The following is a 23,605-nucleotide window of genomic DNA, read 5'->3' on the forward strand; positions in this document are numbered from 1 at the left end:
CACTATCAAGCTGATGGAAACTTGCTGCTTGTCTGCCTGATAAAATCTTTGCAAAAACATCATTATTCCCCCAGGAAAATAAGTTTAGTAAAAAACTCACATGAAAATGAACAGAAACATACCAAGCTCAACAAAAGAGACAATTAGATGCAGCTGCATAATAAATACATGATTACATGGTTCAGACTTGTTAAGAAGGCAGTTATAGATGAGCAAAAGATTCAAACATCAGGAAAGAAATCAGAGAATGATACAGATGGAAAGTTGCTAAATACTGACAAATGGTATCCCTTGGTAGGAGGTCTGTGGGTGACTTGTTTACTTCACTGATCTTTTCTGATTTTGTTTCTAAATTTCCATTAAGCTTAAAAAGAGTCAAAAGAAACATCAGGAAACAAAGTTGCTTATGCATTATAATCAAGAGTTTTTTAAAAGATGACTACATAAGTACTGAAAAACAAAAGACTGAATACAAATGTGCTAACATGTAATTACAATAAATTTGCTTTTACATAAAACTATACTTTTACAAATTTTCAACAATGACCACATTTAGCAAATACAGCAGGTCCTCAAATAACATTCCCTTCAACAGTTTCATTATAATATGGATGAGAAAACAAATTGGGTCCCCACCAGGGACACTGTGTGGAGTTTGCATGTTCTTCCCATCTTTGCATGGATTTCCTCTAAGTACTCAGGTTTCCTCCCACACCCCAAAGACGTGCATGATAGGTAAACTGGCACGTCTCAATTGTCCCAGTCTGAGTGAGTGTGGATGTGAGTGAGTGAGCCCTGCAATTGAATGGAATCCTGTGGAGGACCGGCTCCCACGTGGCTCCCTGAGCTGCCAGAATAAACTGGCCACCTTCAACAGTGAACTGGAATAACTGGGGAAATAAATATCTTACTTGTTTTTACTAACGTTTCTTAAATGTATGTATAGCTCACATTTATTTCCATGTTTAATATTAGATCTTTATTTAGAAGTTTGGTGACGTTTTTGTGACCAAAACTATGCCCTAAGAACTTAACTCTTGTTTGTTATCAATTAACCTATGGTAAAACTGGTTTTGTTATACATCATTTTGCTTAAAGTCAGTTTCCAAGAACCTGTTAATAATGTTAAGTGATGACTTACTGTGTATATATGCAGATTTGAAATTACAAATTAAAAGGCTCTTCTGAAGTTGCAACCATAGTCAGAAGTAATAGAAAATAGAAATAAATTATTTCAAAGGAGGTTTCATTTTTGTCCAAAATCTTTTTATAAGGTTTAAAAAGCAAAACTGTTAGGTTTTATTACACACATTTTTATCAATTTAAATTTACATTCTCATTGCATTTTATAAAATAAAATATAAATATATAACTAAAAATGCGTGGAGTAAGACTAAATGACCATATCACAAATACATTAATTTTTTTCTGGCAGGTACAATTACAGAGAATTAATAGTTTCTTTTCTACATTTCACAAATTTTCTAAATATATAAAAAGATTGGTTTTATAAAAAGGAAGAAGTATGACAGACACCCTTTAAGTCAATACCCCACGCCTGCATTAACTGAAAACAGGTACTGTTTTGGTGCTGAGCACAGCAGAAAGCAGCTGGCTCCCCACTGGAGGACGAGAGAGACGAGCTTTCAGAGGCCTGATGTAAGCTGACTCGAAAAGGCCAAGAACGAGTAAGTCAGAGAGAAGATCACAAACAACTGTGAGGAAAACAAAAGGCTCCAATCTTGTGGTTCTTGGTCCTAAGGAAAGTGCTGAGCAGCAACAGCAGGTAGAGAAAATGGACATGCTGCCATCTGGTGGTGGCTGTGAAAACTGGATAAAGACAGTTCTGTAATCTTGACTATTTAGGACTAAAGCCTTGCTCCTCAAAGTGGTCCCTGGCATGCCCTGGCAGCTAGTGAGAAATACAGAATCTCAGGTTCTGCCCTGAATCTGCTGAATCAAAACGTGCATTTTAGCAGGCTTCCAAATGATTCGTGTACATGTTAAGATGGAGAAACACTGGTTTAGAGAACAGCAGAAATATTTAGCAAGACCCTTTATTTCTCACCTAGATGCCAAAGCAGCCCCATCCTAAGAGAAAAGGACCACTGTTATCAGCAAAATGGGGTACAGCAAACTTGAGGAAGAATCAAGGGAGAAAGTATCTTTCATCGTGGTCTGTAAAGTGGAATGTTCATTCATCTGGGTGTAAAACAACTCATATCCTAATGTTATTTTGTACTCAGGACTATAGATGCGAAAAACAAATGTTAGGCACAGGTACAGCTCCCTAGCAGCAGCTCTTCCTAAAGATAATGCTTCCATCTGTCCCTTTAATGGATTGGGATGGGGAAGGATTAAGGTCCATAAAAACAAAGTGGATCCTCCTTCATTCCCATGGCCCTGCGCCTCCTCCTTTGATTCTCCCATAGTCTCCTCAGCTACTGTTCTGGATAGAAACACCTTCTGGGAGCTAAAGTCTAAAGCTACATTATCCCATACATGGCCACTAACTTACATAAAATTACAGTTAATTAAATAAAATTAAATGTCTGGTTCTTCAGATGCATGAGCCACACACATTTCAACTGCTCAACAGTCACATGTGATGAGTGGCTATCATATCAGACAGAATAGGTTTAGGACATGTCCATCATCTAGGAAAATTATACTTCATGGACATGGTCTAGAAAGATCCCCCAGCCCCCTCCTTAGTGGGGCTTTAAACTTTGTGCCATCGGTAAAATCTTAGAAACAAAATGTATGCATGTAACTCTGTACAACTCTCTGGATGTATAAAGGAACAGTGATATTCAGTATATAATTTCATTTGAAGATCATCACCTATGGAGTTCACATAGGCTTTAGGCTTCTCCATGAGTTCAACTGCTGGGCCAGGAGCCACGGCTCATACCTGTAATCGCAGCACTATAGGAGGCTGAAGTGAGTGCACCACCTGAGGTCAGGAGTTGGAGACCAGCCTGACCAACACAGTGAAACCCCATCTCTACAAAAAATACAAAATTAGCCAGGCATGGTGGTGCATGCCTGTAATCCCAGCTACATGGGAGGCTGAGGCAGGAGAATCACTTGGACCCAGGAGACGGAGGTTGCAGTGAGCAGAGATTCTGCCATTGCACTCCAGCCTGGGCAACAAGAACAAAACTCTGTCTCAAAAAAAAAAGAGTTCCACTGCCTAGAATACTTTGGGAAATGTACGACTCTACCTTGCCAGCCCTTCCTGATTAACTTATCCTCTTTATAGATTTTATTTTACTAGTTCCTTTCACTCACGTTTCTCTATAGTCTTTCAATATTCCTCTAGCACAGCAAGAAAATCTTTGTGACCAATGGTCTGGAAAACTTTACAGAAATCAAACATCCAACAAGTTTACCACTGAGTATGGAAGGCTTTAGGCTTGACTGCATCCACTACAGTCACAGGCTACCTGGCGAGCTGAATGGCAAGCCTAGAACAATGCACAGTCCTCTCATGCATGCTTTTCTGCCAAGCAAGTACAGGTGAATTCTAATGAGTGAAAAGGGAACACGCTGAGATTCTACCAAGTCTTTTCCCTTGTTTCCAAACCCGGGTCACATTTAACTGGTGAAGGAGAGAGAAAAGAAGCAAGAGCAAGAACCTTGCCTCAGAAGACAAAGCATTTTTAGGATTAACAGATATTCAAGGATTGTATTAAACAAGGAAACTAAAAAAAAAAAAAACCTAAAACCTTAAAAACTAAACCAACATGAATGACTTAGGTCAAAGACTTTAACACTAAATAGAACATACACAATATTCTAAGAACTGAGATTAAAATTAATAGAAGATAAAATTTGCAGGCCAGCACAGTGGCTCACATCTGCAATCTCAGCACTTTGGGAGCCCGAGGCAGGCGATCACTTGAGGTCAAGAGATCAAGACGAGCCTGGCCAACATGCTGAAACCCCGTCTCTACTAATAATACAAAAACTAGCCAGGTGTGATGGTATACACCTGTAATTCCAGCTACTCAGGAGGCTGAAGCAGGAGAAACGCTTGAACCCAGGAGACAGAGGTTGCAGTGAGCCGAGATCGCACCACTGCACTCCAGTCTGGGCAACAAGAGCGAAACTCCGTCTCTTAAAATATATATATATATACACACACACACACATAAATATATACATATATATGTTGCAAACAAGTCAGCCATTTTCTACCACTAAGTAGTAGTTCTTCTTTTGCTGTTATTTTAAAATCTGAAGATTCACTGACCTGTTTGGCTACTTGCAGTTTCTCAAATCATGGAAACCATTCTGAAACTGAGATGATATGCATAAGCTCTCAAAAAGCATTCCACAATAATCTATTCATTATACTACCTCACAGAAGAAATTAGTATTCCTAAAAACAGGAGGTCATTTAAAAACTAAACACGGTATGTCAAAGCTTTGAAAGAACACCCATGAAGAGAGGGGAAAAAAAAAGAGGGCTCTACCCCTCTCTCCTGTTCTCACAGTCTCCTAGAAATGACACCTTTAAAATAAATAATTAACAATTAAAACATAAATGGGGAAATGGAGTTGAGGGAGAAGTGTTTTAAAAAGCAGCTTTAATCTCCCTCACATAAAACTTTTCTCACTCCGGCAATTGCAATAATCTACAGCCTGACAGACTATCTCTGACCCCAACACATGCCCTCTTCAGGTTGCCTGCAATTTGCTGCCCACTTGCACATTCAAGGGAGGGAGTGTTTCTAGGGAAGCACATTTAAATAACTGCAGGAAATGCATGCTAACCAACTATTAAGTATTAATCAATCTAGTCCTTCAATCATAAATACAAACCATCCAAAGATCAGAAGATAATTAGGGAAAAGGAATAGCACAAAAGAGAAGCAAGAAAATGAGTCAGGTCAGGTACGGTGGCTCAAGCCTGTAAGTAATCCCAGCACTTTGGGAGGCCGAGGCAGGTGGATTACTTGAGGTCAGGAGTTCGAGATCAGTCTGGCCAACATGGCAAAACCCAGTCTCTACTAAAAATACAAAAAGTAGCCGGGTGTGGTGGTGCGCACCTGTAATCCCAGTGACTCAGGAGGCTGAGGCAGGAGAATCGCTTGAACCTGGGAGATGGGAGGTTGCAGTGAGCTGAGATCGGATCACTGCACCCCAGCCTGGGCAACAGAGCAAGACTCCATCTCAAAAAAAAAGAAAATGAGTCAACTAACCCCAAAAGTAACATTAATAATTCAGGGAAGAAAGGAGAAAGTTTTTTTTAACAAGTTATTTGCTTTTTTAAATGCAATTCAAGAAGATGTGGCAAATATAAAACATGAATAAGCTTCTATAGATAAGAAACAATCAGAACAAAAAGGTTTCTCGAAATTAAAACTATAATTTTCCAAATTAAAAAATGCAGCGATGGACAAGATGTATAAAAGTAGAAGCTTTAGATGAATTTAAAGATCTGGGAAGAGAAAAGGAGACAGAGAGTGGTAGGGAAAGGTACAGAGACATATATTACAAATTCAAGAAGCTCATCCATTTAATAGCAGTGGCAAAGAGAAGAAGAGATTTGGATGGGAACAAAATAATAGAAGATAATGCCTCTGGGCTAAGAAAACAGAATGCAAGGGGCCAACAGGTGCCAAGCCAGAAGAATGAGGAAGGACCCACATCTAGATACATATAGGGAAATTTCAGGACTCCAAGGACAGAGAAAATTCTAGAGGGGGAAAAAATGAGACTGACATCAGACTTCTATCAGCAGTAGTGGGGGCTAGAAGATAATGAAATAATTTATACAAAGTTGTGAGGAATAAGGTTTTACAGTATATTTCATAAAACTAGTAGCATAGATACTGATGAACATAACAGAAAAGGCTACCATTAAACTATGACATGTCATTGATTATAAAACACATTCCCATTTCAAAGATGTTAAAATTTTGCAGGCGGGGAGGCGGGGAGTGTAACTTACTACTGATGAAATAACAATGCCTATATTCAGACAAATTATCCATCAATATGAGGATAAAAGAAAGACATTTTCAAAAATTCTGTAAGTCTACTATCTATGCCTCCTCCATGAAAACCTTACTTGACCAAGTACTCCAACATATCAAGGAGGAAATCTATGTGGATAACAGTACCATAGGAGTCATGTATGAGTGTTAGAACTACAAGAAGTATAAAAATATATACATGTTTCATTAAACTGAGATGGTTAAAGAGTATCACATTTAAAGTGCAAAGTTTTCAGGACATTTGGTGATTCCTTTCTATGGGTCTGCCCATGCTACTAGTTGTGGAAAGAGTAACATTTACATAATCTTACTACCATGCAAATGTCATTCACTAATTTGCAATTTTTAGAAGCAATCTGTAGATGAAGCATGAAAAACTCAAGAGTTAAGAAATAGAATATAAATAATACAAACAGCATTACTAGACAAAACCCAACAAATGGGACTGACACAGCCAAGCACTTCATCTTTTACACGGTCTTGTCAGCAGATGCTGTCCAAAATTGATAAATCAAGAAATAGAGACGTATGCGTATTTTAAATTGTTGGCCATAATTGTTTCTAAGGAATAGACTTCATTTTTGTTATCTCATATTCTAATTCTTTCCTTTTTTTGCTGTGTACATGCATGGGGGGAAAAAAAAAAATCACCCACACTGTCCAAAGGTGGACTTGGAAAAGTTCCCAGAATGTCATAGCATCTCTCTAAATAAGAGCTGTCTCATTCTACCTTTAAAAAAAAAAAAAAGCAAACAAGTTTTCCAAAGATTGGTAGGTCTCACTTCCATATATATACCAAAAAGAGATAAACTGATTTATATCTAATGTCACAGAACCAGTTTTATCCCCCCCAAAAGTTAATACACTGGAAGCTGTACCTGATAGGTCCTTAGAACACGTAGCTAGCTTTTCCAAGTGACTGTTGATTTTCTCGATGGCTTTGAAGTTCTTATTCCTCTTCAGGACATCCACAACAGACCGAGACTGTCGATCCAGCAAAGTGGGATCTGCCCCAAAGCGCAGGAGCATCTGCACATCCTCTGTTTGTCCTAGGGCAGGCCAAAATGAGAAGGGGGGGTTGTCGTGATTCCTTCCATAAGATGTCCCCATGAGTGCTCTTCTTCTCAATCTCCTCCCAAGCAGCCCAGAGCAAAAGAACTAGGGTCCTCTGTTTGTGGAGCCTCAACTGCTAGCCTCAGGTAGTCCACCCAACTCCCTGAAGCAAGGAGTTCTGTGGAGAGTGGGAAGGACAATAGCTTTCAAGAGGTTCAGAAGTGCGCTTCTGTCTACCTTTCTCCCCTCTCCTTGGTAACAAGCAAGGAGAGGGGGAATCTAGTTACTAGGCAACAGTTACAGCTGTAAGGATAACATCAAGCTGTGACTTCAGATTTCTTTATTCCCTAGAGAGGAAACAAAATATTCTTCCAGGAGAAAAGTCTGCCTGGAGACAGGACATGAAAGCAGTGATTGCTTTGGCATCAGGGGCTGTTTTGTTGTCACTGTTACCACCCTCCTAGCCCCAACTCCCTGGGTGCCAACTCCATTTGCTGCTCTGATGTATCTATTTGCCAAGCATCAAGGTATGTCTGTGGTTACAGATGCAACTGTTTGCAGAATGAAACAGGTATATCCCTGGGGGTACACAGACTTAAATGGGCATAGAAAGTTAAATGAATCAATGCCTAATCTCCAACTTCCATATGTAAGCTTTCCTAAAATTCACCTCCTGAGAAGGCAACTGCCCTTCTCCCACTTTACAAAAAAAAAAAATTAAGTCATATTTCCTGCCCATCGAGAATCTCACTGTGGTAGGTAGAATTCTAAGCCCCCAAGATTTCTGACCTGCTGTGTATCCACACCTTTTCCCAGTTATTCAATCAAATACTAGCCTGGGTCCTGCTGTGATGAAACTTTGCAAATGAAACAAAGGTCCCAAATCAGTTTACCTTAATATAGGGAGATTATCCAGAGAGACCTGACCTAATCACATGAGTCCTAAAGGTTAAAGTTCTAGAGGTCAGAGATTCAGAGTATGAAAGGGATTTGATGCACAAGAAATTCTCCTCTGCTGGTTTTGAAGATACAGGAGACAGGACAAGGAATGTGTGTGGCCTGCAGAAGCCAAGAGCAGCCTCTGGCTAATAACCAGAGCAGCCTGTAGCTAGTAACCAGCAGAGAAACTGGGATCTCAATCAACAATGGCAAAGAACTGGATTCTTCCACAACCATGTGAGCTTAAAAGACGGCCCAGAACTCCAAATGAGAACATAGTCAAAGCCAACACCTTCAGCCTTGGAAGACACTGAGCAGAAAACTCAGTCACATCATGTCACTCTACTGACCTAGAGAACTGTGGGCTAATAAATGAGTGTTGTTCCAAGCCACTAAGTGTATGGTGACACAGCATAACTATAATATACTGCCCCAAAGGAGGTTAAAAACTCCTCACCTACAAGGTATCAACCCAAAAGACAATTAAAACTAACGGATACCTGCAAAACCTCTTTTAAAAGGCACTACATAATCTATCCTTACCTACTTCCCCCCAGAATTTTATTTTTATGTTTAACAATTATAGAAATTTTACTATATTTATGTTGTTTTGATAAGCTTCATATTGATAATTAGTAATAATTCAATCCAGGAAAAAAGTAATGCTTACAGCCTTACAATCACAGAAATGTTGGAAGGACGTCATTTCCATTCTATTAAATACAAGTAAAGAAGTGAAGTAACAGTTTTATTTTAAAATATCCATGTGTACAAAATTCCACAAATTCCACATGTCAACTTAAATACCTACAGAGAGGTACACAGATTTTCAAAATTCTTTAAGGGGATAAGGAAGCAAAATTTGAAAACCGCCAACAAATTAGACTTACTTTTTTGTCTCGTCAGTATCCATTCTCCCTTTTTCTGAGAACCACCCAGTTTTCCTTTGAGAAAGCACCTCCTCTCTCTCAGCCTTACCTGATTTGATGGTGTGAACACCAGACAGACAGACACACACCACTGTGACAACCACATTCTCTACCATTTCACCAACGCTCAGGTCCAGGGGCTAACACTTAACCAGGATCTGGCCACTCAGACCATTCTATTCTTCTGGGTCTGTCCCATACCCTCTGCCAGGGGCTAAATCCTGGCCAGGGCCTTGCCAATGAGATCATTCCATTCTTCTGGCTCTAGTGATTCACTGGTTCATAGACGACATGTGACCAAAGTCAAGTCACGAAGACACACTAGGAGGACTTGTACTAAACTATTGGGAGAAGGCATCCTCTTTGACTGAGATTGACAAATTGGCAGAAAGTAAGCCTGAAGGTTCTGGTGGCCTTAACTGAAAGGCAGCCTGTCTAAAAACAAAACTAACAGAAAGAAGAAATAATCACAAATCGCTATTGATGAAAACAAACAAACGCAACAACTCTCCCAACAACACTTTCAAAATGAACATATCAAACTTGATTTTCATTAGAACGTAATTATTTCTTCACACAAAGGACTAAGAGGCAAGACAGACTCTTGAAGACAGCTTTGGAGCAAGCAACTGAACCAAACTCTGGAGTCTTCAGTCATATGAGACAATAAATTCTCTTTCTTGCCTAAACCAGTTTGAATGTAGCTTCTAATCAAGACACATGCAATGATCCAACCTCACTTCTTCAATTTCAGGAGCTAACCATATCTAGACTTGGGTTCTGCTGCTGCCCAGCTCTGGTGAGTTCCTGAGCCCCTGCCGTCCTGGGCCTCTCAAATCTATATGCACCAGAGCCAAAGAGACCATTGTAACAACAAGCACCCACCAAACTACAAACAAAGCTGAAGATTTCTAAGGCCCAACTGATGCTGCAATTTTTTCAAATGGGTTTAAAATTTAGGCCAACTTAAATAATCTGGAGAGTTCTTGATTCTCTATGTACCAAAAAATACTTAAGAAGGAGATAATAAATTCAGTGTTCAGGCAACATTTCTGGGGTTTAAGTTATCAATAGCTTTCAAAATCCAAATACATACCAATATGCTAGCACATCTTAAACATATATGCTTTTACTTGTACATCATAAAATATTTGCAGAAAAAAAATCTAATATATTAGTAACATTCATTCCTTGGTGCCTAATGGACAGAGAAGAATAGAGACCCTTGATGTATACATTTTGTACCTTTTGATTTTTTAATATATTTAAAATTTAAATAAAATTAAAATATATCCAAATAAATAGCATGTACAATTCCTTCAAACGAGCAACTTCTTAACTAGGAAATCATCCTATAGATACAACCCCACTGATTCACAAACATGTACATAAAGAATGGTCTCCAAGCATTGTTTTCAATTGCAAAGTGAACTAAAATACATTTAACCATCTATCAGTATGAGCTGTTAAAAAAATGAAACTGCCATGCCGATACTATTAGGGAAAGATGACTAAGATACATTGTTGCTGAACAGAATGTAGAGTGTACCTACATTTATATTTAAAAGGGAAAATACTGGCATTATAAAAATACATTACTGGCAAAACTCACAAAAAATGTTTTAGTAGTTGATTTTGTAGAAAGAGATTTACTTTTTATCACATTCTTTGAAAGCGTCTGAATTTTTTAAAGGAGTATAAAACTATGAAACTATGTATTGTCCATCGTTCACCAGTATTTTAAATAATAAACGATATACAGTTGGATAACATTCTGATTAATACCAAATTGTTTTTCCTGGCTTCTGCTGAACCAGTAAAACAAATACTGAAAAGACTGAGCGTACATGTGAGGAATGAGTTGAGGTAAAGAAAAAACATACGAGTCAATAGTTTAGATCAGGGGTCCCCAACCACCCAGCTGTGGACAGGTGCTGGTCAGTGGCCTGTTAGGAAGCGGGCCTCACGGTAGGAGGTGTGTGGAGGAGAGCGAGCATCACCGCCTGAGCTCCACCTCCTGTCAGATCAGCAGCAGCATTGGATTCTCATAGGAGTGCAAACCCTGTTGTGAACTGCACATGTGAGGCATCTAGGATCTATATGGCCACTCTTGAGAATCTAACTAATGCCTGGTAATCTCAGGTGGAACAGTTTCATCCCAAAACCATCCTCTTCTCCCACCCCCAACTACACCCCACCATCTGTGGAAAAATTGTCTTGCACAAAACCAGTCCCTGGTGCCAAAAAGGTTGGGGACCGCTGGATTAGATTACAAGAGTTTGTTCACTCATTTACAGCTGCAGGTCCTAAACTGCCAACATCTCTAACCATCTGATTAGTTTCCACGAGCCACATCTTAGATATTCCATGAATCATGACCTTTTAGTCAATGTAGCAACAGGGATTTCAACTTACATGTTCTTACCTGTAAGTGAGGGCTACACAACTAGAATACACGGACACCAGGAAGGAAACAACAGACACTAGGGCCCACTTGAGAGTGGAAGGTGTAAGGAGGGAGAGGATCAAAAAAAACACTTATCAGCTACTATACTTATTACTCAGGTGATAAAATGATCTGTACACAAAACCCCTATGACATGCAGTTTACCTATATAATAAACCTACACATGTATCCCCCGAACCTAAAATAAAAGTTCAAAACAAAAAAGAAAGAAAAAAAATGGCTCACTAAAAGAATCTTTTTAAATGCCCATTTAACTGTCTTGTTTAATTAAAACGTACTAGGATTTTCCTAGTTTCCTCATCCTGGATAGGGAGGCTGCTGGGTTGTTGGCAATAATAAAATTTTTCTTTAAGGAATTTTGCTAACGAACCATTGCATTTTTAGATATAAATGCTTTTAAATTATCAATTTAAATTGCCTGATTAATTAGAATCATTTATTTCACTTGATATACATGGCTTCGGGAAAATTTTCAATTTACCTGAAAGTGACTTATCCCTTGGGTTGCTCAGAGTGATTGCATATTAGAAACATGGGCTTCCCTGTGACTTTTGTTTTGGCAATTGTTTAAAGAAAAAGAAAGAAAACCATTTACATATACATACACAAAACAAAACAACCAGAATGATCCTCAGGCTTATAAGAAGCCAAGTTATGATTAATGACTATGAGAATTTCCCCCAACATTTAGAAAATCTGTTCTCTACTGCAGAGGAAATAATATACCATGGTATCGAATGTTCTTTACTGATAAAGGAAGCAACTACAGAGAGCTTTTGTTTCTTTGTTCAAAGTAACCAGTGCTATTGATGAAAAAAACAACAACAAACCCAACAACTCTCCCAACACCATTTGAAAATGAACATATCAAACCTGATTTTCATTACACTGTAGTAATTTCTTCACACTAGTAAATGAAAAACCAAGACCCAGATTTTATATTTTATATTATACACACACATCATTATCATAATCATCATCATCTTCTGGACAAGAATGCCAAGTTAGTCTTTCTTCATAAAAAGCAACTACAATTTAAGAAAAATCCACACTTTTCTCTTTTGCCAGCATCAAGTTGGCCTCATTTGAATCTTTCCATCTCATGAGAAATATCGATTCTCCATTGCTGTCTGTGGCACCAATTATTCTTTCAGGATTAAGACCTCTAGCAAGCCCTCTTGGTTTCTCAGCAGCATCTTTTTCCTTCTTGGATTCGCTGTCATCAGATTTACTGTGAGATAAAGTATTTTGTAATTTCTTTTCTTTACTTAATTTGGGAATTAATAAATGCTTCAATTAACTCTGGAGAATATAAATTTTCTTCAGGTAACCAAGCATTGTTTCACGATGTTCTTCCATCTGCAAGTCTGTAGCATCTGTAAATTCCTTCCACTTGAAGAAATAGCCACTTTCCCTTTCACTACATATCAATCTACTACTTTTTCCACCACAAATTCTCTAACTTTTTACTCTTTCCATTCTGTTTTTTTCCCCTTGTTTGCAATGCAGTTTAATTGGAGGCCATTTTCTTATTACACACTTGAAGAGCCACTATCCACTGCCTCTTAGCAGTTCTGGGTCATGGGTCTGTGGCATCTCCAACCCTGTGCACCTTAAGCTCAAGCCAGATCCAATGAACTTTTTTTTATCAAAAGCATGAACTTTCAATATTTTCCCCCTTTAAAATATTTTTTCAGTTGAGATACAGCTCATATAACATAAAATCCATTATTTTAAAGTGTATTATTTGCCCAGGTGTGGTGGCTCATGCCGGTAATCCCAGCACTTTGGGAGGCCGAGGCAGGCAGATCACCTGAGCTCAGGAGTTCAAGACCAACCTGGCCAACATGGTGAAACACCGTCTCTACTAAAAATACAAAAATCAGCCAGGTGTGGTAGCATGTGCCTGTAGTCCCAGCTACTCGGGAGGCTGAAGCAGGAGAATAGCATGAACCCGGGAGGCAGAGCTTGCAGTGAGCAGGGATCACACCACTGCACTCTACTTGGGTGACAGAGTGAGACTTCATCGCAAAAAAAAAAAAAAACAAAAAAATTAGCCAGGCATGGTGACACATGTCTGTAGTCCCAGCTACTTGGGAGGCTGAAGCAGGAGAATCACTTGAACCCAGGAGGCAGAGGTTACAGTAAGCCGAGATCACATCACTGCACTCCAGCCTGGGCGACAGAAGGAGAATCTCTCTCAATAAATATAAACTGTAGGCCGGGCGCGGTGGCTCAAGCCTGTAATCCCAGCACTTTGGGAGGCCGAGGCGGGTGGATCATGAGGTCAGGAGATCGAGACCCTCCTGGGTAACATGGTGAAACCCCGTCTCTACTAAAAATACAAAAAACTAGCCGGGCGCGGTGGCGGGCGCCTGTAGTCCCAGCTACTCGGAGGCTGAGGCAGGAGAACGGCGGAAACCCGGGAGGCGGAGCTTGCAGTGAGCCGAGATCGCGCCACTGCACTCCAGCCTGGGCGACAGAGCGAGACTCCGTCTCAGAAAAAAAATAAATAAATAAATAATAAACTGTATAATTTAATTAATTTTAGTATATTTATGAAGTTGTACAACCATCACCACTATCCAATTCCAGAACGTTTTCATCACCTCTAAAATAAATCTCATACACATTAAGTCGTTCTCTACTCCCCTTCCCCAACCCCTGGCAACCAGTAATCCACTTTCTGTCTCTAGGATTTCCTTATTCTGGGCATTTCATATCAACGAAATCACACAACATGTGGTCTTTTTTGTCTGCTTGTGTCACCTAGCATAACACTTGCAAGGTTCGTCCGTGTTGTAGCATGTATCAGTACTTCCTTTTTATGGTTGAATAATATTCCCTTGCATGGATATGGCATATTTTGTTTATCCATTCCTCAGTTGACAGAGATTTGGGTTGTTTCCACTTTTCTGGCTATTGTGAATAATGCTGGTATGAATAACCATGTATAAGTTCTTATTTGGGCATGTTTACATTTTTTCTGGTATATACCTATGAGCGACATATTTGGTCTTATGGTAACTGTTTAACTTTCTGAGCAACTGTCAAACTGTTTTCCAAAGCAGATGCAGCATTTTTCTTACCCACCAGCAATGCATGAAGGATCCAAGTTTTCCATTTCCTTGTCAACATTTGTTATCTTTTTTTATTTTAGTCATCCTGGTGGGTATAAAGTGTACTGAAAAATTTTAAACTGGTTTTTAGAAAGGTATTCAAAGACGCCTATAACACATGAATAGGCAAAGAGATAAATAGAATAAAACAAAGTTCAGCATTAGTGGCATCTCAAATTACTGAGGTTAAGACAGACTTTTAAATAAATAGTACAGAGACAAATAGGTAATCATTTGGAAAAAAGTAAAGCTAGATTCTTACAATAAACTACAATGGACCAAGAATCTACATGTAAAAGAATGAAACACTACAGGCACCTGAAGACAATACGGGTGAGTTCCTCTTTAACTTTGGTGTAAGGAAAGACTTTGTAACTCCAAATCTGGAGGCAATAAACAATAGATTGATAAATTTGACTATATAAAAAGAAAAACAAATTGCATGACAAAAAACAACAAAGTCAGAAGACAACTGACAAACTGGGAGAAAATAATTGCAATATATACCACGGACAAAAGCTAATGAGCAAAGAATTCTTAAAAATTGAGGACAAAGGACCAAAAACCATATAGAAAAATGGGAAAGAGACATGAACATATATATAATTCATAGTAAAGGTATTAAAATGATTCCTTTTTTTTTTTTTTTTTTTGAGACGGAGTCTCGCTCTGTCTCCCAGGCTGGAGTGCAGCGGCCTGATCTCAGCTCACTGCAAGCTCCGCCTCCTGGGTTCATGCCATTCTCCTGCCTCAGCCTCCCGAGTAGCTGGGACTACAGGCGCCCGCCACCTTGCCCGGCTAGTTTTTTGTATTTTTTAGTAGAGACGGGGTTTCACCGGGTTAGCCAGGATGGTCTCGATCTCCAGACCTCGTGATCCGCCCATCTCAGCCTCCAAAAGTGCTGGGATTACAGGCTTGAGCCACCGTGCCCGGCCTAAAATGATTCTTAAACACATTCTTAAAAGTGCAACCTCACACTTAATTAGAGAAATGCAAATTAAAACTATACTAAAAAAACAATTCTCACCTATGGGATCAGAAAACTTTTAAAAATAAGACAACAAATTCTACTGGTGAGACTGTTGTGAGAGAAGCACCCTCACACATTGTTGGTGGTAACTCAAATTGGTACAACCCTCTCCTGGATGAAAAATTGATATTATCTAACAAAACTACATATGCATTTATACATATGAATTAATATGGAGTGATTTCCAGGACACACTCTCAGTGAAAAAAATCAGGTGAGGTGCAATGGCTCATGCCTGTAATCTCAGCATGTTGTGAGACCAAGGAAGGCAGATCACTTGAGCCCAGGAGTTTGAGACCAACCTGGAAAACATGGCAAAACTCTGTCTCTACCAATAACAACAAAAAAAATAGCCAGGCATGGTAGCACATATCTAGTCTTTGCTACTCAGGAGGCTGAGGTGGGATGATCGCTTGAGCTTGGGTGGGTGAGGCTGCAGTGAGCCAAGACTGCATCTCTGCATTCCAGACTGGGTGATAGAGTGAGACCCTGTCTCAAAAAAAAAAAAAAAAAAAAAAAAAAAAAAAACCACACACACACAGAGAAAAGAAAAGAGAAAAAAAAGTAAAGTGACAAGGAGTAACTACACAACGTAACTCTTCACGAAAAAAAAAGGAAAAAAGGAGGTATAAGAAAATAGCATGTGTGTGCTCATTGCTGCAAAAGAAATCCAGAAAGAATAGGCCTGAAATTAAAGAAATTGATAATCTATAAGACTGGATGGGCAGGGAGCAGCAAGGAGGAGGAAATGGAAATGGCCAGGGAGCAAGGATGAGAAGGAAGTGACATTTCTCTAAGCCAATTTTTTGTTAAGTTCTGACTCCTAGAATGATGGTAATATTTCACAGGCCTTTCATATACCCAAACTATAAACAAAATCAATCAGGATGTGGGGCGAATCAAAAAATGGAACACAATCATTAAAAAAATGAGTCTGAGTGTTCTACAAATTACTAACAAAACCATAGTAAAGGGGGTGGGAAAGAAAAGAACTACCAGTATCTTAAACGGATGCTCAAAGGCTAAAGACAAAAAACGCTGAATATAAATGAACATAAAATAAATATAAATCTAGTCAGTAAATGTGTTTCTCACAGAGGTATTATGGGTTACCTAGTCTGAAACTCATAGACTGAGTAAGTATAAATATATTGTAGATGAACAATGTTACAAATGAAAAAGACTGAATGATCATGGTGTTTGGACTGGAATCAGAGGTATCAGTATAAACTCATGGTTTTTAACATAGACATACGCAGAGAGATACAATAATACAGATATACAACTGTATTATTGATGTACATTTGTATTATACAGATCCTACATCTGATTATATACTACTTCATCAGTTAGTGCACATACACATATGTCCTAGCTCTTATCTGCCGAGAAGTCCTAGAAACAATGACACTCCGCTTAGCAATGGCATACCTAGTACCAGATCTTGTTTCCTCTAACATTCTCCGACAGGAACCAGGGATCCTTAGAGAAGTGGATGATTCCAGGGCTGGGACAGGGAACACGCAATATGAACGTGGAACACCTTGTGGTGTCTGAAAGTAAGGAAGTGCTCAAATAAAGATGGGGACTTTTTGAAGGAACACAGGGGCCAGTCTGAAGAATGCCCCTTATGGCTAAAGCTGGAGCAATGTTAGCAACAAAATAAATAATCATAGCATTGGATTTTATCCCATGGAATAAAATAAATATCCGAGTCCATACTGAAATCACTAAATAATTGAATATACAGGGAGAAGGAACAGCTCTTCATTACAGAAGAATTCCAAGAAATAGGGTGGGCGTGGTAGCTCACGCCTGTGATCCCAGCACTTTGGGAGGCCCAGGCGGGTGAATCACCTGAGGTCAAGAGATCGAGACCATCCTGGCCTACATGGTGAAACCCCATCTGTACTAAAAATACAAAAATTAGCTGGACGTGGTGGCACGCACCTGTAATCCCAGCTACTCGGGAGGCTGAGGCAGGAGAATCACTTGAACCCAGGAGGCGGAGGTTGCAGCGAGCCCAGATTGCACCACTGCACTCCAGCCTGGAGACAGAGCGAGACTCTGTCTCGGAGGGCGGGGGGAAGAAAATATTTCAAACAATAAATGTAGACAGAAGAAAAACTTCAAATCAACATTAATCAAACACCATAGTAATATCTGTAGCTGTCAAGATCTATCAATGGATAAAAAAATTAGTGGGCAGAAGTTTGAGGAGAAACAGGGTATGTGCACAGTTTCCAAGTATCCCCTCCAAGATACTCATTAACTACAAAAGAAAAGATAGTAATTTTAGAGTGGAGAAGCCCCACACATCACACCTTGACCAATAACCAAGGTTAATATAAGAATTATTGACATCATGAACCCCTTGGTACGATTCACTGAGGACACAAAATCATTTCTGTAATATTGTTACCAAAAACACGTAACTTCATTCCAGTCATAACAGAATATCAAACAAACTAAAATTGATAGTCTACCAAATAACTGACTACTACTCTCCGAAAGGGTCAAGGTAACAAAAGGCAAGGAAAGACTGAGGAATGGTCACAGACTACAGAACACTAAGGAGACAAAAACTAAATGCAATGTGGGATCCTGGAACAGAAAAGGTACGTTAGTAAAAAAAAGCTAGTAAACTCATATGAGGTCTCTATATTAGTGGACAGTATTATATCAATGTTAATTTCTTCATTTTGATAATTACACTTTGCTTTTATTTTATTTTTTAGAGACAGGGTCTCAGTCAATTGACCAGGCTGAATGCAGCAGCATGATCGTAGTTCACAGCAGCCTCGAACTCCTGGGCTCAAACCATCTTCCCGCCTCAGCCTCCTGAGTAGCTAGGACTACGGGCCTGTGCCACCACACCCGGCTAATTTTTTTATGTTTATTTTTATAGAGACAGCATCTCACTATGTTGCCCAGGCTGGTCTCAAACTCCTGGGTTCAAGTGATCCTCCCACCTTGGCCTCCCATAGTGCTGGGATTACAGGCAGGAGGCACTGTGCTGGCCTAAACTTTGATTATATAACATGCTAACTTTATGAGGAGGCTGGGTGAGGGGAGTACAGAAAATCTCTGAACTATTTTTACAACTTTTCTGTAAGTCTAAAATTAGTTCAAAATAAAACATTTTAAAAAATAGAGGCAAGATTTTCCCTGATGAAAAAGAGGAAGATGAAGAGGGTTTGGGAGAAAGCAGAAGAAGGAGAAGGGGCCTGTGAGAGGTGAGAAGCCTCCTTCGTTGGAGGTCATAGTGGAAGCCTATGTTGACATCCATATGAAGGAAGAAAAGGTCTTCTTTTTTTTTTTTTTAGGCAGGAACTTGCTCTGTCACCCAGGCTGAAACGCAGTGGCGCGATCTTAGCTCACTTCAACCTCTGCCTCCCAAGTTCAAGTGATTCTCCTGCCTCAGTCTCCCGAGTAACTAGGACTACAGTTGCCCACCATCACTCCCAGTTAATTTTGCCATGTTGCCCAGGCTGGTCTCAAACTCCTGGGCTCAAGTGATCCACCCACCTTAGCCTCCCAATGTGCTAGGATTACAGGTGTAAGCCACCACTCCCAGCCAGCCCTCTCTTTACTTCACATTTTATCCTCCCAACTTTCAGAAAGTTAGGGTTTCTGTATTAGAACTAGTATAAAATTGTTATTCTAAGCCACATACAGGTTAGAGTCTAAGCCACATATGGCTATAGAGCACTTGAAATGCATGAGATGTGGTGAAAGGAGTGAAACACATGCTAGATTTCAAAGACAGTATGAAACAAAAAATAAAGAGAAAAATGGCCGGGCACGGTGGCTCACACCTGTAATCCCAGCATTTTGGGAGGCTGAGGCAGGTAGACCACAAAGTCGGGAAATCGAGACCACCCTGGCTAACATGCTGAAACCCCATCTCTACTAAAAATACAATAAATTAGCCGGACATAGTGGCACATGCCTGTACTCCCAGCTGCTTGGGAGGGTGAGGTAGGTGTTGACAGCTACAGGTACTACTATGGTCTTTGATTAATGTTGATTTAAAATTTGTGTTCCTTCTGTCTGTGTGTGTTTTTTTTGTTTTTTTTTTTTTTTTTTTGAGATGGAGTCTCGCTCTGTCACCCAGGCTGGAGTGCAGTGGCACAATCTCAGCTCACTGCACGCTCCACCTCCTGGGTTCAAGCAATTCTTCTACCTCAGACTCCCGAGTAGCTGGGACTATAAGTGCATGCCATTATGCCACATGCATGTCAGGAGACCTGGAGATGTGTTTTTTGCAAATCAAAGAGTCAGACAGGAAGTATTTTTTCTTGAAGATTTGCAGGGTAGAGATATGTAAAGAGAGCACAATGATTGTTGTGGCACATTCTTTAACCATAAATTACTAGGCTAATGTTAGGTTTAGCATAGTGGTATGCTAAGACCCAGTTCATATCAGTTCACAAGAGCCAATTGTTTAATGTCCAGAAATGTTGCAAGCTGGTTGATAAAAATTATAATTAAAAAAATTCTATGACAAACAAAACCCATCACTTCCTAATAATTTTTACTACATTTTGCTATTATCTATGATGAGGTTTCTTTACTTCTATCTTAATATGTACCTGTATGATAAAAATAAAATATAATAACGTCCTACCACACATCTCTTCCCAACTCTGTGTTGCATGACATCACATTGGTAGCATGAATTATGCCACTAATGGGAGTATTTCCATGCTTGTCCAACCCACGGCCCACACAAATTTGTAATTTTCTTAAAACATTATGGGATTTGTGCACGGACCTTCTTTTTTTTTTTTTTTTTTTAACTCATCAGCCATCTTTAGTATTACTGTATTTTATGTGTGGCCCAAGACAATTCTTATTCCAATGTGGCCCAGGGAAGCCAAAAGATCAGACACCCCTGATTATACCATGGAACTCAAGAAATGCTACAATGCAGGGCTTTTCTCTTGAAGAGCTAGTTGTTTGCCAGAATATCACTGTCTTTAAGAAGGGACTAAAACACAGAGAACATCCAAAGAACAGATAATAAATAACAAGGGTTAGGATGTGAAGAAGCTGGAATCATCATACACTGCCGGTGAGACTGTAAAACAGTACAGCCACTTTGGGAAACAGTCTGGCAATTCCTCAAAAGGTTAAACACAGTGTTACCATATGATCCAGCAATTCTCCTCCTGGGTATCTAGCTGGGAAAAATGAAAACAAACGCCCTGTACACAAATATTTACAGCAGCATTATTCATACTAGCCAGAGTGGAAACAACCCAAACACCCGTCAACTGAAGAACGAATAAACAAAACATGGTGTATTTATACAATAGAATATTATTTGGCAAGAAAAGGGAATTGAGTATTGATTCATTCTACAACACGGATAAACCTTGAAAATATGCTGGTGAAAGAAGCCAGTCACAAAAGGCCTTATATTCTATGATTCCACTTACATGAAATATCCAGAATAGGCAAATCCATATAGACAAAAAGTGATCGTTGCTTAGGGCTTGGGGATGAGGGAAATGGAATGACTGCTAATGGATGTAGGGTTTCTTTTTAGGATAAAAAACGTTCTAAAATGTACTGTAATGATACTTGCACGGCTCTGAATAGATCAAAAAGCATTTAACTGTACACTTTAAACAGGTAAATTATATAGTATATGAATAACATTTCAATAAAGCTCAAAAATCTACAGAACTCTTCTCCTTTGTTTCCCTAGATATAGGTTCCTAGGTCCCAGTTCAGTGGGAATGACATTAGAGAAACAAGCCTCGCTGGGCTCCTCCTGAGAGATGCTAAAGGGAGGACAGTTTCCTACGAGTAACCACCAGACCAGAGGTCCCCAAAAGGAGGCCTTCAGGCTGATTCTAGTTCACAGGCATGTTTAAATCTGAGCAGACAGCTGAAAAATCACAAGATTTCACAGTTTTAAAAAATCCAGATTTCTGGCCGGGCATGGTGGCTCATGCCTATACCCCAGTTCTTTGGGAGGCCAAGACAGGTGGATCACTTGAGGTCAGGAGTTCAAGAACAGCCTGGCCAACATAACTACTAAAGTTACAAAAATTAGCTGGGCATGGTGGTGTGCACCTGTAGTCCCAACTACTGGGGAGAGGCTGAGGCAGGAGAATTGCTTGAACCCGGGAGGCGGAGGTTGCAGTGAGCCAAGATGGTGCCACTGTTCCAGCCTGGGTGACAGAGTGAGACTCCATCTCAAAAAAAATCCAGATGTCCAACATCTCTTGCCATGAGAAGATGACAGCCCAGCCTAGTTCCTATGATCAGCTCCAGGCTGCAGCAGCACAAGCTCCTCACCACTCCCTGTCACCTCCCTTCCACAGAGGCTGAGAGTCCATTATCATTATGGGAAATAGTATGTTCTTCTCTGTCCCAAACAGAAAGCAAAAACTGAGGGGTCTGAGAGTTTCAAGAAAAGTGAGTGACATCAGAGAGCTCTGTAAGAGTGAACAAGCCTTCCTGCTTCCCAGGCTAACACGGTGCACCGGTGTCAGAAGAACCAGCTTCTCCTCGCATGTGCCAGCCTCACTCCCTCATGTGCCCGGTCTGGCCCCAGCAGGTAAAGGAAGATGCAATCCCTGTGTTAGATTCTAAGTGCCATGAAGGCAGAACCATGTGCAGTTCGGTTCATAATTCCTCTCTGGCAGCTAACACAGACTTGGCATAAAATAAAATGAGTAACCATGTGATGAAGGAGAGAACAAAGGCAGCCAGGAGCCCATTTTCTTGAAACCATTCAACCCCACAGAAGCCATTTCAAGGTGAAAGAGCACTTGAAGCCCAGCAATTCTTCCTTCTCTCACCTCACTTTCTTTCTGCATACAGCTTACCCACCCACCGACCAAAATCAAGTTTAGTTCAAGGGGAAGTTTAGCCCGCTGAACCAGCTAGGGATAGAATGGGTAAAACAAGGCAGTTGTGGGTCCTCAAAGCCTGACACCAGCCAGCCACAGCGCACCCTCTGACACTTGAAGTCACTACTGTGAGTAGTGAGGTGCCACTACTCACGCTTGACGAGGTATCCTGGGGAGTGGGCAGCGACGACGTGCAGGACAGTGCAGCCATCCCCGTCCTTCTGGTTAATGCGGCCTTTCCACTCGGGCTTGTGATCCATTAACCACCGGAAAAGATGGTTTTCCCCTGAAGGGAATTAGAATGACTTACTAATGTTTTCCACATACAGAAAGTCAGCAAAGTTCATTTGTGCAGCAGCAATAGATTAAAAAGAAAGAAAGAAAATCAGCAAAGCAAGTCAACGTGGACCACACTAAGGTAACCAAATGAGGAATCCAACATACGTTTCCACTCATCACAAACAGGTGTGGGGAGACACGGGTGTTTGTCAAGTAAGAGGATGAGTTATAGAAAGTGACCCAGAATCAACTTAGGTCAGGTTCCCTAGAAGCCTGAGATAGGGATTCTTATACATGTGACTGAGCTAGAGATAGCACAAGAAAGAGCACATGTGACTGAGCTAGAGATGGCACGAGAAAGAGGGAGGCAGGACAGGTAGGGGAAGCAGCTAAGCAAGGTAGTAATCCTAGTAGGGTCACTCCAGCCTGACCTCATGAGCAGCTCTGCAGCAGGAATGCACCACAGCCTAGACCCACCTTGAGGCACTGGGGTTGGCCTTTTGAATCCCCATGTCAGTCAATCAAGAGCTACAAAATGCACTCAGGGAGAGAGGCAAGGTCCAGAGAGAACCTCTCTGGGAAGTGGTTTCTGTTGACAAAGAGCAATGCTCTGCCCAAGGGGCCAGCTGTGAGTTGTTAGCAGCTAACATTGACAGCAGGTGGGGGTGAGGGGGTTGGTGGCAAAGAGGATCTGGGTGAGGCGCAACAGCCTCCACTTTAATAATCAAGCCAGTATCTCTGATGAGATTACCCTACTGCATTACTATCCTTAGGACATATATATTCAATTCCTTCCTTGGAGTTCCTGAGATCTAGGAAAGCCACAAACCTCTGCCAACTCTTTGGACGCCCATTTGTTACCATGTCAGAGTTCTCTGAGAAACAAATGAAGTATTAAAACTTACCAACTTG

General features: G+C 40.3%; 1 protein-coding gene and 1 pseudogene across 1 annotated transcript in view; both read right to left on the reverse strand.

The window, feature by feature from the left end:
* Positions 1–23,605, reverse strand: part of TRANK1 (tetratricopeptide repeat and ankyrin repeat containing 1) — a 119,580-nt gene that overhangs the window by 39,016 nt on the left and 56,959 nt on the right. The window contains 2 exon segments of the mRNA XM_033211980.1: positions 6,887–7,057; positions 22,569–22,700. Coding sequence (XP_033067871.1) covers positions 6,887–7,057; positions 22,569–22,700 — 303 coding nt within the window.
* On the reverse strand, positions 7,066–13,222 carry LOC117083866 (annotated as a pseudogene).

This window comes from Trachypithecus francoisi, unplaced genomic scaffold (genome assembly GCF_009764315.1).
Source record: "Trachypithecus francoisi isolate TF-2019V2 unplaced genomic scaffold, Tfra_2.0 Lachesis_group0, whole genome shotgun sequence".
In the NCBI taxonomy this organism is placed as follows: Eukaryota; Metazoa; Chordata; class Mammalia; order Primates; family Cercopithecidae; genus Trachypithecus; species Trachypithecus francoisi.